The following is a 13789-nucleotide window of genomic DNA, read 5'->3' as shown; positions in this document are numbered from 1 at the left end:
TTTTAGTTTGTCAAACTAAGTCTTGACAGGTTGTAGTTGTGTCTTTGTAAAAGGTAAGCATTGTATTTTAAATATGAACATTTGCATGTGTCTCCTTTCAGTCTACAGTTCAGATGTTATTGACAGACAATGTTCTTTTATGGATTCTGGAAAAGCAGACACAAAAGCTGTAATTATATTAGTTCCTGTGAGACTCGGTGGAGAGAGAACAAACATGGACTACTTAGAGTTTGTAAAGGTATGAAATGAGAGTTCAATCATTTTTTAAATAGTAGGACTAGGTGATATGAAAAGCGACTTCATGATGGTAATCTTCTACCTATTAAATGTGTGGTGGTGATTTTACAGTTGAAGGTTGTAAAGTTTGACTTTACAGATTTTAAATTTCCCTATTACAAGATCAGACATAATTGCAGAGCACATGATGTCCCTTGGTAAAGCAGAGATAACTGTCCTGCTCCTAAAGTAGCTACCTGAAAAGTCATTAATGCCGTGGCTCAAATTACAAATGGTAATTTAGTTACATATGCTATTAGAGTTGTGCTATATTAAGTATCAGTCAGCATTTTAAAACATAAATATACTAAATTCCTTATTCTGTTTCTTATTTTCTTAAATGTAAATGGCTTAAGGTTGTTGCTTCTCTGTTCTTCCCATTTTCTTTTGTCTTTTTCTTCCCCTTAAGAGAGGGGTTATAATTTTTTGATACCTTTAGTCACTACTTCAAGTGGTTTTTTTCACTATCTGGACGTTAGGATGAATGTTTCTAAGGACAGGGATGCAGGAGTAGCAAGCAGTTACCACAAATATAAATGAGCTGGAAAAAAGTAAAACTCAAGGAGAAAGCAGAGGGGGAGGAAAGTCTGTGCTGTGTGTCCTGTCCGTCCCTCCATCCCCCTCCCCCCCCTTTTTGGGTTTGTTTTTTTTTTTCAGCAGGGGTTCTGCTTATAGCACGAGCACCTGAGGATGTGCGGTAATCCTGCCTCTTCAGCACAAGAATACTTCTCTTACGGAAGAGATTGTTCTCCTAGCCCTGCTGCTTTATCGTTTTCCATGCTGCTGTTTATGTGTCTTTAAACTCTTAATTTAATTTTTAAAATACCACAGTGTAGTAGTAGCATGAACAAAATTTGAGAGTCTGTAATTATTATTTTTTTTTTGTCACTCTCTTCTCTGTAAAATTTTAGGAAAACATTTGTTTTTTAATGGCATGGAGAGACACAACGATGAAGCCTTTTATTTTAGCGATGAAATATTAAATTGTTTTTCTTTCCTGATTCTTTTCCATGTATTTTCAGACAGTTGATTTTGGAAAAGTTTAGTTCATACAGTTAAGATAAGCCTGCGGTCTTCAGACATGATCTACGGCAACCTTACTTTACTTTCAATGTTAACTGCAAAAAAGCCTTTGAATCAGTCAGGTCCAGGAAAGCACACAGTGCCTTCGTTTGTAAGCTAACAAACAGTTGCTACTGCAACTTTCATAAGGCTTTCTCAGCAAAAGAAAAGTGACTCCAGTTCTTTAATACCAGCTTTTATTATTGACGGATATCTGGCTAGTTTTACCCTGCAGAGGCTTTCTCAATTTAGCTCTCAAAAACACGCTTTTGCCAGAGTAAAATATGTTTGCGTGGCACTGGGTTTCACAGCAGAGTCATGTTATTTAAGCTTGCCTTGTACAACTGGCCTTACTGGGGTGATTTCTGCTGCTCATTTACCAAGCCTGGTACTGCCTTTTGCAGTCTGTTATAATGGAGACTGTGATAAGAGGGCTTTCAATTGCATATATTAGTCACTCCGATCTTTAGCTTGACTGTTCACAAGAAGTGACTAAATTTCTTGGGGTCTGGCTTTAAGTTAAAAATGCAGATTTTAGAATGTAGTACAAGAGGTAATTTTTACAAAGGATTTTATATTTATGGATGAAAATTGATAAATTTTTTATAATTCACTTCTACAAGAAAATTCCCATAGATTAAACAGTTATTCATTACTCTAAGTAGCTTTGCTCCCTTTCTGTTTCACTGGCAGAGGACGTGTCCTCCATAGCTGTTTCAGCCTTTGCCTCTGATCAGCCTAAATGCTCTGAGTGCTCAGCCATTGAGGAGCATTTTCTAAAAAAGTCTTCTCATTCGTATTTTAAATAGGCAGCATTTTCTCTTAATCCATATAAACCTCGCTGAAGTTGACTCTGTTAGCATCTCAGGTGAGGAGCACAACAGTTTTGTTACGTTGCATTACTACGCAGAGAAAATTTTATCCCGAACAGCTTTGGTCTTATTAGTACCTGAAATATCAATCATTTTGTTGAGAGAAGTTTTCCCTACTTATATAATGATAATGTAGTGGTTATGCTTTTAATGGCTGATCTCTTAGAGGCAAGGATGTAGATAACGACTGCCAGCTGATGGAGATTTCACTTTAGCTCCACTGATAGTCTTCTGGATTGCTGTCCCAGTTTGGGCCAGCGTCCAAGTTTTTGGACCCAACACTTGTCTAGTGCCCCAAGAAAAGCACTGTGATTTATGGACATTGCAAGGCTGTTCAGTTTTCAGAGTATTTAATGGTCTTGGACTTCAGTTGCGTTAGAACAGTTGGGCTCAGCTTTCCAAAGTACTCAATGTTGGCACAAGTCAGCTCCCACTGGAGTTGGTGGGATAACTAATGGAGAACTGTGTTAAGCCAAGACTGAATACTCACAAAAATCCTAATGAGCCCTGTTAAGAAACGGAACCTTATGAAAGCGAGAAGGGTAGAAATATGTTGAAGGGAGAGGGAGGAAAGCCCCCCGTGCCTTCTTCCATTCCTTTGCTAGGTACTTCTTTCAACAGAGAGACCATCAAGGGTGATTTCTTTGGTGTCCATAGTCTGTGACTGCATCCAGAGCTCGTGGGTGACAGAGGAATTTCAGTTAGTTAAACTACTGCAATGTTCTTCCTTTGGCAAAATTGTGAGTTGATGGGTAAACCCTTATTCCCAGTGCTAGAATGTATATCCATAAAATCAACATTTTCTTACGTAATGCTAAGTCTGCTAGGTTTGTGTGCCAGCACAGACACACGGATAACAGAACCCAACTCTTTTCAATCTGGATGAACAGAAATACACTGGCAGCACTGGTGTGACTGTAGCCCACGGCTGATACCCCAACTATTTCTGTCCTTGGTGGCCCCTTACTTTGCAGTGGCTGCAGGAGTATATTTCTTTCTTTACACCTTCAGACTGAAAAGATTCCTGTATTTCACCCCACGTCCCTCTTGAAATCCCATTAGGTGTATTAGCAATGTCTCTTTCTCAAAGTTGCCACATACCAATGGCTCTGATTCCTCTACCCTCGCAGTCAACATCCAGTTAAGATTTATGGGGCTCATCTGGGGGGGGGGTCTGTGTGTCTCTTCTCCCATATTTTGGGCTGCTGATTTTAGAGCTGGATCTTGTAACTACTCTTGCTTCAATCAGCATTTCTCCCTCTGATGTAAAAGTTCATACTCTAGACAGACTTCTACATTGGAATGCAAAAAGAAGAGAACCCCCAGGGCCGCAGAATGTAAATGTATATGAACTCTGTAAATCTGAATACTTTGTTATGTTTTGACTAAGCAACCAGTGCTGAACTTGTATGACATTACATTTTGTCTCCTCCCTGAAAATGACACTGACGGTTCTCTCAATGTATGAGCATCTCATGGAAAGGGAGGACTTTCTCTGGAATATCTGGTGGTATGTTTTCACTTTGGCCAGTTGTAAGCTTCTAACAATTGAGTTAAGCCCCAGAAAATCATGAAGTCAGTCTTTAAAAAAAAAAAAAACACACACAAAACCCCAAGAAAACAAAGTTACTCGCCTAAAAACAGTAGAGAAAGAGCAAAGATTTTAATGTGTTTTAACACTGTCCTAATTATTTACTGTTCTGCTTATAGGGAATCTTAAGCCTTGAGTATTGTATTGGTATTATTGGTGGCAAACCCAAGCAGTCGTATTACTTTGCCGGATTTCAAGGTTAGTGTTTTAATATGTTATGTCTCTTCAATATTTTTCTTTAAGAGTTAGGAAGTTAATATCAAACCAGTGGGAAATAGCATGATTAAAATAGCAAAATGAGTACCTTATTAATTCATCATATCTACCAAAGTCCAGTCATTTGTCATTTACCCCATATAGTAATTGGATTCTGTAAAATGTACATTTAATTTCCGTTGTTGCATAAACAAGGCATAATTTATCTGTTTCACCAAACTTCAGGAGCGTTTGCTGTTACTATCTGGCAGTTCTTATTTACGTATTTACTTTTTACTAGTTTAAGTGGTGTTAGTTGATGCTTAAATGACAAGCAATATATTCTTCCTGTCAGGATGAAGTAGCACAATACATTTTTCATATGCAAACTCCAGAATATAATTGTGTGTTTGTAAAAGTAATTTTATCACCAAAAATTAAATGACAGTCTCATCACTTTATAAAAATTCTGCTTATACAAGCATATTTGATTATGCAAAAGTTAATCTGTCCTGCAAAAACCTATGCTTCAGTCAATGAATATCAGCCTGGCAAGCAGTTCCTTACTGGCTTTTTTTTTTTCAGCTGTTCTGCATAGAAATTGGATTGTAAGCAGTGTAATAATAAGGTGTTTTTTGAATTACTTGTCTTCTGTTTTGTCCTTGTAGATGACAGTTTGATTTACATGGATCCTCATTACTGCCAATCTTTTGTAGATGTCAGCATAAAGGATTTCCCTCTTGAGGTAGTATGGATATAGACCTGGCACTGTTTTCTTCCCATATGAATCAAACACTAATTATTTAGAGATGTTCTAGCTAGCTGCAGCTTTATGGGTTTACAGTTACATGTTATTTATCAAAGTTCTGCCCTTCTTTATAGGACTATAATCAACAAAAATGACCAGAGGTTAAAAACTCAATATGGGGTTTTAATTTTTACTTCATTAATCTTCATCTATTTCTTTTTAATGACAGAAAACCTCAAAAATAGATGATCACTTCATTTAAGTATTTTTCCTTCAAAGAAAATAGACAATATTTGGAGTACTTAAACCTGAGTTATTTGGATTTGGTTTTGTTAGTTTGTCTTTTTGGTCATTTTCCTTTTATTTTAAATTCAAGTTGCAATTAACATCATGGAGAGAATTACTGTAGTATTCAATAGCAGGAGCCTGTTGTCAGGTTGGAACCAGAGTTCCTATAGGTTTACCTGCTGCTTCTTTATCCAGGAGTGCGCAATGTTTCTATACTGGAATAGGTGGTTATCATTTTAAATGTAACTTTTGCTCCTAACAACTTTGCAGGTCATTTCTGAATCAGCCTCAAAAATTTCCACTTGTGTGAAGATAATCAGTGAAGTTTGTGGTTGACTAGATGAATTTTACTCAAGTCTTCTGAACTGTTTCTTTTAACAAGTTTTATTATTATTTTTAGTCAAGCTACTTTTATGGAATAGTGGTTTCCAGGAAACTGACAGGTCTGAAAGTGTAGGTGCTGTGTTTGTTCGTTCTTTCTTTCCCCCCGACCCCTTTCTAAGCCATGACTTTCCGAGTGCATCTAGATGTAGTGAATGCAACTTTCAGGCTACGCCTAGGTCTTAAAAATCAGGTTTGTTTTGTTTACAGTAGTGTTTTCCCTTTTCTTTAACCTCTTGCCAAATAACTTGCATTGAAAATAGATAGAGCTAAAGGAGGTTATTAAAGAACTCAATTTACAGGTACCATGGGAAAACACTATCAGTGGCAGAAGTAAGTGTTCAATACCACAGTACTCACAGTAGAAGTACTCGGTGCCATCCATACAAACTCTCCTTCCTGATCTTGTCTCCAACTTCCACGTGAACATGCAGCCTCCTTGGAGCAACTCTTCAGTCAGTGTAGAAACACCGTCTAGGTGCATTCGCTGCTTAGGACAGCATCGACTGCTCTAGAACAGAGTTGGTCATTTGTAGAGGTTCCTCATGCCATTGTGTTCTGTGAAGTTAAGTACTCCTAAACATGGAAACACAGCTTCAGAAAACACACACTGCGTTTAAATAAGGAAGAGGAATATGGGTTTATCTCCGTCACCCCTGAAATACTAGTTACTTAATGTAGAATTCTTAGTTTTGCAGTAAAGTCCTGTAACCAGTGGAAGCGAGTCATACGCAGCTCTCAAAACTCTCACCTGTGGAATTGAGTAGGTGGTCTTATATTGACTGTTTACCCTTAGAACGTAAGTTAAATGGTGTGTAAGGAAGTTAGATATCCTCATGGCTTCCGTTTTGTATAGCATCCAAGAGTTAACTTAAACTGCGAGCAGTGAACTGCAATGGTCCTGTCTATTATTACCATGAAAAGAAAAATTTGTTAACATACATTGAAGCTGATCACAATACCTTAATCAAAGTACCATCAAGTACTATTTAGGAAAAGTGCTTATATATATCAAAGGGCTTATACAGTGCTAACATTAAATTCTAGGGCCAACTTAAAGCAAACACGACATTTTTTTCAGTGTTTATGCTTAACAAGATGCTTTAATTAGCATGACATATAATGTAGGAGTATAAGATTCTCTAGAAAATGAGAGGGTTCTGAATTAAAAAAAAAGAACATAGCAGCAAAATATATAAAAAAATAGTCTAGACAGAAACTTTATTTTTAGAGATGCCTTTAGATTTACTCCATTGAGATATTTTGAAGAAGAGTTGGTGAGTCCCAGCTCTACCTATTTGTGTTGTGGCAGTGGCCAGAGATTATAACCAAGATCCTCGCCCCTTTATGCTAATAACCGTAGTAAAATACAGTGCCTTCTCTGAAGATTTTACAGTTTAATTGGGTAAGCCAGACAAAAGATAGGAAGAGCACAAAGAAGCAGAGCTGAAGTGACTTCCTTAAGGTCACACTGTAGCTCAGTGGGCAAGCTACAAAAAATACACAGCTTTTTGGTTTCTGTTCCCATGACTAATCCTCCGGATTGTGCTGCAGGCTGGCATTAATATGAATTTCCAAATAATAATAAGGTTTTAAAATGTATTTTGAAGGTACGCGAGCTGCCAGCTTGGCTTGATCGCATCCTAATGCTTTTCTGCAGACGGAAAATATATTGCAATTTAATGCTTAGCGCATTTAATAGTATTATATCTTTGTCCAGAAATGTCAAAAGTAAACAGAAATTGCTTTCTTAGTGTGGATAGTTGCTTGTTAGATTTATCTGTAGGGAGTATTTTCAAAATTGACAAATTGTCCAGAATAAGTTGGAAATCAATCCACTCTGTATTGGCTTCCAGAATCCATTTGTTTGGAGGAGTGGGGAAAAAAAATGCCTACCCACTTCTCTTTGTTGTACAGTGATTTGTGTAGCATTAAGACTCCTGCCCTGAACAGCACAGCACAACCGTAGTTACAGTGTTGTTGCCGAAATGTGGTAGGTGAGGCAGCGTTCGATGTCTGTATTTGATGACTTAGGAATGAATGTTCTCAATAGAATTTCTGCATATAAAATTTGACCAGAATTAGGAGAAAAAACAGTGATTAAAATCAATCTTGTAGGGATAGAACTTCTCATCTTTGCTTGTATTTTCTAGCAGAGCTTTAATAGAAATACTTCTCTTAGGTTTGTAATCACAAGTAAAGAACAATATACTTCAATATGTAAAACTATTAAACTGACAGATACTCTCAGATTAGGTAACGCACCGTCGTCTTCTGTAGATTGACTTTTCTGACTGGCAAAAAAAAAAAAAGATTTAAAATAAAAGATAAAAAGGGTTTCTAGTATCCAGATTGCTTGATGTTAGCTGTCAGGGGCTGCTGTTGCTGTAGTCAAATTCTATTGTAGCAGTTGTGAGTTATCCTTTACAGAGGAACGCACTGGTGTTGGTAAGAAATCACCTGCGTGGCTCCGTCCTGGTGTTCGGTTGTGTTGGTAAGCTGTCCTGGTCCTGTGCTGGCCGGCGCTGCGCCAGAGGAGCTGTGAGCTGTGTACAGCTTACATGTAAACGTGAAACGGAGTAGCACAGAGTATTCGCTGGAGAATATCGATCACTGGGGGAAGTTCATGAAAAACAAAATCTGTGTTTTAGTACCGCGCTATCCCTGTTGCAGCGCGGTGCAGACGCAGTGTGTTCGCAGTTGTTACTGAGCAGCTGTAGCAGGGTCACTAGTGATTTAATAGAGGTCGGATGACGGGGTAGTTCTGCATGTTAGAAGCGGAATAAAGAGGACTACCTTTGAGAGACAGTCAGTGGTGACGAAATAATTTCAGTTATTAGACAATGAGCTTCACCAGAACTCCAGTTCCTGTAATAAATAAACACATAATGAGGGTAGATAGCATATACTTACCTTTTCTCTCATAATCTGTGAATGAGGAGTGCGGGGAAGAGGTTTTTGTATTTGTTTGTTTTTTCTTATAGCACGGCTGCTGATAGTATCGGTTCACAGCACTGTCACAGCATCATCTGTCATGAAAAGAGATTTCACGTTAGGAAAAAACCATTTATAAAGCAGGGCATGTTGTTTGTTTTTTTCCTACTTGTGGATTATTGTAATATACCTTTGCGTTTGTGGTTTTTGTGGGGTTTTTAACCCATTTCATTTACTGAAGGAAAATGCATGAGGTTGGTTTATTCCATTATGTCTCTTTTATAGAGGTTGGGGGAGGGAAAGGGGCAATGGGAGGTGGTAGTAAAGCAGTAATTGTAAGATAGTGCAAAAGCTGTTACAAATTCAATTTGCAGAAGAGCATTCACCTCCTCTGCCTTGGGAATATTCATAAAGTACTGCTCGGAGCAGCAGACCTTTGACAGATTTCAAACTAGCGTGGTGGTGTGTGCAAGTTTGGGGAATACAGCGTAAACAGCAGGAGGTTTTATACATGGGGAGAAGAGTGGAATTACTTGAACATTTCGGGGTTGGGGGGGTTGGAAGAGAGAACTTCAGAAGTGTGTGCTGGGTTTTAATTCAAGTGATACAGGGCATTGTACGGTAAAGCTGTTAGTGGGGAAAAAAGTAAATGCATTGGTCTGTACCATTCTCAACCTTAACCATATATTTCATGTTTTTTAATCTTGAAACTTGCAGTCATTCCACTGTCCTTCTCCCAAAAAGATGTCATTCAAAAAAATGGATCCGAGCTGCACAATAGGATTTTATTGTAGAACTGTGCAGGACTTTGAGAAGGCTTCTGAAGAAATAACGAAGGTAGGCATCGAAGTCACCAAATCGACTCCTCAGCCAGAGCAGCATGTGTGTACTTTGTATGGGTAAGGGGAGAGAATCCGCTTTGCTCTTCTAAATAGACATCATTCTCTTCTTGATGTTTATTGCTGCTTTTATAATCATGAGAAATCGAGATTGTGTTTCGTTTTATCCGATTTTACCTATAGGGAGAAGCTGGGGAGAAGCTGGGCGGCCGAGCTGGCACAGGCGGGCCCACGAGGTGGCACTCGTGAAATGGGAATATTGCTGCGGCGCTCCGAGCGCCGGGACTGCCCCCTGCCCGGCGGGAATGCCGAAAGGCGGTGGGCCCTCGGCAGACAGGGGGTGGCAGTGGAAGAATCTGAGCAAGCCAAAATAGTGTATTATTTTTCAGTGCTTTTTCTGATGGCATTTCAATGTAAAGCAGCGTGTTTATGATTTGGTAACAATGTTTTGAAGACTACAGAACAGGTATCGCCCAGCAAATCTGTCTTGTCACATCCTTCCACTCGGAAAAACACCGGTATAGGTTCATTTAGGTCCAAATATAATTGACTTATTTTCCTTGCTTATTACAGCATGTGAGTGCATGAAGTACAGCTTTATGAATATGTTGCATTAACAGTGGTAGCAAATAACTGTGTTTTGTGATTATTTTTTTTTTTAAAAAAAAAAGACTATGAAAGGATGCAGCAGAAGGTGGTCGCAATACTAATATTTTAACCACAATAGTTATCCCAACAGCACAAAGAGCGTTTGCACAGCATTCTGAATGTCCTGCTAAGTGGCATTAGAATTATAGCAAAAAAAAAAAAAAAGATTTTAAACTTAATACTGTATATAATCTTTAGTAGATGTTGATTGATACTGAAGTTTTCTTTGATTTTTACACAGAGGTAGAAAATAGATTTAAATAAGTGGAAGTCCTTAAGCAACAGATATATGGAAAGTTTAAATAGTGACACTTTCATTCTATCATGTTTTCCTGTTCTGTTGTGTATAAGAAAGAATGTAGTAACATTGTTTAAAAAAAAAAAATCTAATTACAAAATCGGTTGCACTGGAAGTTCTCTTCCTCTTTTTTCCTCCTTTTTTTTCTTTCAAGTTTGGGATTAAGTACATTTCTTTTTCTGAACATATGTTGTGAAAATGCTCATGGCTGATCTAAGTCTTGGAGCTATTATCCTGGCACTTTAGATAGTAGTTCTTTCAATATTAATAACATTATTTTAAATAAATGTATTTCAGGCACAGTAAGTTTGAAAATAGAGGAAGGTTTGGATACAAATACAATGTGAGAAACATTCTATGATCTTTCAGTCTTTCCTTCACATCCATTGTTTTTTCCTGCTCTTCCCTTATTTTTCCCTTTGTTTGCAATTTGAGTGCAATAACTCTTGAACTATAAAGTGCAGTGTACTCCCCGTGTGCCCTATGTAGCCTAGACTAAAACATTCAGGTTCTAGCTTCCTTTCTGGGCAGGAGGAGGTGGGAGAAAAGATTTAGCTTTTATTACTTGAGGATAAACCTTATGAGCCATATATTGAGTGATAGAGAAATTAGGGCATTGAAATCACAGCCCCAAATAGAGCGATTGTTGAAACTCTGTCCAAATCACATTCAAGTTACCCTTGGTTTCTGTACTTGCTAGGTAGGCAGCTATCGTTAAGTAGTTTAACAATACCTGGAATTAAATAGCTGATAGATTAAGGAGAAGGACTGAGAAGGATGGATTTACTGACTGGCTGTAGTCTTACTTCTGTTTTGCACTTTCCAGCACAAATACCGAGCAGGCACCGCAGTTCCTGTTGGGCTTCTCAACGCCATGTGGCAGATCCAAGAGGTCCGCAAGAAGCCCTGGCCTTGCTCGGCACCTGGGACGGCTCTGCCTTTTCCAGGCCGCAGCCTCTGCTGCTACTTTACGTTGCTGTTTTACTGGTAGTAGGCTTGTCTTTCTGCTAATGCAGTGAATTGTTTCCCTGTCGAAACCCATGACAGCAAATAAATACTCCAGTTGGGCTACAACTGCATTTGCGTGTTTGGAGCCCAGGTTCTCAGCAGAAATGAAAAGTTCTCTGAAGAACTGGACTGATTGAGCGTTGAACTTGGATGCAGTTCAGCACAAAGAATTAATTGTTGCAGCGACAACAGTAGCAGTCTAAGTCTAACACTGAAATACTAAAAAATAGTGATGTTTATCGGTCAACTTCTCTGGAGAAATCATCACGGTGGTATCCAAAGAACTCGCAAGTTCTTTAGAGTTTCAAATTATCTGTGATCGCTGAGTGCGATATAGCCTGATAATAATTGCAGTAATCTTAACCAAGTTCCACTCGACTCTTGTTTAGGCACTTCCCTGTCTGCCCCGTTTACATTCTGCATTTCATCACCTCCCGTAGTGCCCAGTGAGAGGTATTACACCTGCCTGCAGAGAAGGAGGTTTTGGGGAGGGTTGAACACGGACAAGGGCAGTGGAACTGCGGGTGTATTTCTGTCCCGATTTGGAGGGACCACCTTTAAAGGTGCAGTGGTTGTTCAGTCGCCGTGCCTTCCCTGGGATGCAGTGATGAGTGTTCTGTTGCAAACTTGCAATTAGGAGCTGGCCTTAGTCCACCCGTCCACTTCACAGACCAGCGAACAGCCTTCGTGTGGCTCTCAATTTCTGTTCCGACTAAGCCCGCTTGTATTCAGCCCCTAGAGATGAAAGGGTTTGCATCCAATTATCTAGTCTTCTCAAGAAACAAAGCCTTTGTACATCTTACAAACTTTTTTTCTTCCTAATGCTCATTTGCTGCTCTTCTTTTGCTTTTGCTTATTACTGTGTGCATGTCTCTCCTGTATCTCCTTGCTTTTTTACCCAGTTTCACATTACAATAGCCAAATGCAATTAAAATAGACTACAATAAAGTGGAAAATTTCAGACCACAGTAAAAATCAAGGATTTTACTGTGAGTGTGATTGATTTATTTTTTTTAAACACCCCCCTGCCCCAGCTGTCCTTTTTTCTTACTGTTTAAAGATCTATGTAGGGTTTTTTACTGTTTTAGATTAATTGTTCTCATGAAATCAGGTGTAGTGATTTTAGTTCCACATAGTGTGTACCTCTAGGCTAATGTAGTTCTGCATGTCACTGCATCACTGTGCTGATTTTTCAAAGCAGGTAAGACGTTAAAAAAATAATTAAAAAACCCAAATCAGTGAACAATTAAGTGTCTGAAACAGCCTGAAAGGCTGAAATGTCTTTCAGTATTTGGATGACTTTTATCTGCTATTAAAGGTATTTTGCTGATCTGTTTTAGTATTTATCATTCCCCGCCACCTGCCTTCTACATGCTCGGTTTTCTTATTTATAAATGTAGATTTTTGGCACCCTGGTTACCACAGCCTGTTACTGTCATCAATCTGGTTGTAGCCATGTGCTCTTGACTGGCTTATTTACATAGGTGTATGTGTTTAAACTTTTAATAAAAACATTGATTACTGTAGACGCTGATTCTACAATAAAAATACCTCTCTGAGATGCTTAGTTGCTGCAGAATTCGTACCTGTGTTTGAGGAGAACGTTACGGCCATTAACTATTTTGTCGAGTATTTTATCTTCCTACGAGAGCTCCAGCTGCAGTGAAACAAACAGCAGGTAGAGGTGATCCGTACGGAACGAGAGGCAGGGTTAGGCATCAAATCAGCAGCTACCTGAAGAAGAAATGGAAGTAAATGTTTGTCTAACGGGAGGAGGGGATGTTTAGATTGTGCAAAGCTTTTGTTTTAATATGATGATAATAAAAATAAAAAATGCATTTTTTTTACTTTGCAGTCACTGTCAGATAAATATCACTACTTACTGTATTTCTTCATTTCCTATTAACGTTTTACCGGGTATGTGTTTTACATTGTAGATGCTGAAATCTTCATCTAAGGAGAAATATCCCTTGTTTACTTTTGTGAAGGGTCATTCCAGAGACTATGACTTTGCTTCCAGTCCGCTCCATGAAGAAAACAACCTTTTTTCTGAGGATGAAAAGAAAAGATTAAAAAGATATAGTACGGAGGAGTTTGTCTTGCTTTAAGGACATTTTACACAGGATTATTGGCAGCTGTCCAGGAGAACACTTGCCTTTTAAAAAATAAAAAATAAAGAATGTATGTGTCCCCCCTCCCCTCGAAAGGCAAGCCTGTGCTGAAATTGGTCTATTTTCATAGAGATTATAATGTTTTATATGTTCATAGTCTTTAAAATGTCATTGGTAAACGCACTTGCTAATTATTTTTGGTTACTCCTAGTTGGATGAGTTTGTTGTGCCAGTGAAGACAGAAGGCATTGTTTAGAGCCAGGTGTGCTGCGGTGTGCCTATGGCCTGGTCTTGCCCTCTTAAAAAGCTTGGCCAGTCCCTACAGCCAAACTCGTCACCCTAATCTCGTGTCAGTCCAGGACAAACCCTGAGCAGAGGCTGCTAGACGCACGTGGGTTTTATGTTGCGGGCGCATATCCGTAGGTTTTGAGACCATGTTATTTCTGTTTGTAAGCAAAATTTGAGTTCTGTGTTCATGTTGGTAAGGGTAGATCTCTCGTCTGTCTCGCTGCGTAAGCCCAAATAATAGTTCATGCTG

General features: G+C 38.7%; 1 protein-coding gene across 1 annotated transcript in view; it reads left to right on the top strand.

Moving 5' to 3' along the window:
* The window catches only part of ATG4C (autophagy related 4C, cysteine peptidase), a 22773-nt gene extending 9234 nt beyond the window's left edge, over positions 1-13539 (top strand). Inside the window, exons 6-10 of the mRNA XM_009883977.1 lie at positions 102-238; positions 3921-3999; positions 4665-4741; positions 9065-9184; positions 13078-13539. Of these exons, the coding sequence (XP_009882279.1) occupies positions 102-238; positions 3921-3999; positions 4665-4741; positions 9065-9184; positions 13078-13248 (584 nt within the window). The 3' untranslated portion in view covers positions 13249-13539. The remainder of the gene's footprint in view (positions 1-101; positions 239-3920; positions 4000-4664; positions 4742-9064; positions 9185-13077) is intronic.
* The last annotated feature ends 250 nt before the right edge of the window (positions 13540-13789 follow it).

Source organism: Charadrius vociferus, unplaced genomic scaffold, assembly GCF_000708025.1.
Source record: "Charadrius vociferus isolate BGI_N301 unplaced genomic scaffold, ASM70802v2 scaffold423, whole genome shotgun sequence".
Lineage (NCBI taxonomy): Eukaryota > Metazoa > Chordata > Aves > Charadriiformes > Charadriidae > Charadrius > Charadrius vociferus.
The sequence above is the reverse complement of the archived record's forward strand: the minus strand, read 5'-3'. Positions and strand labels throughout refer to the sequence as shown.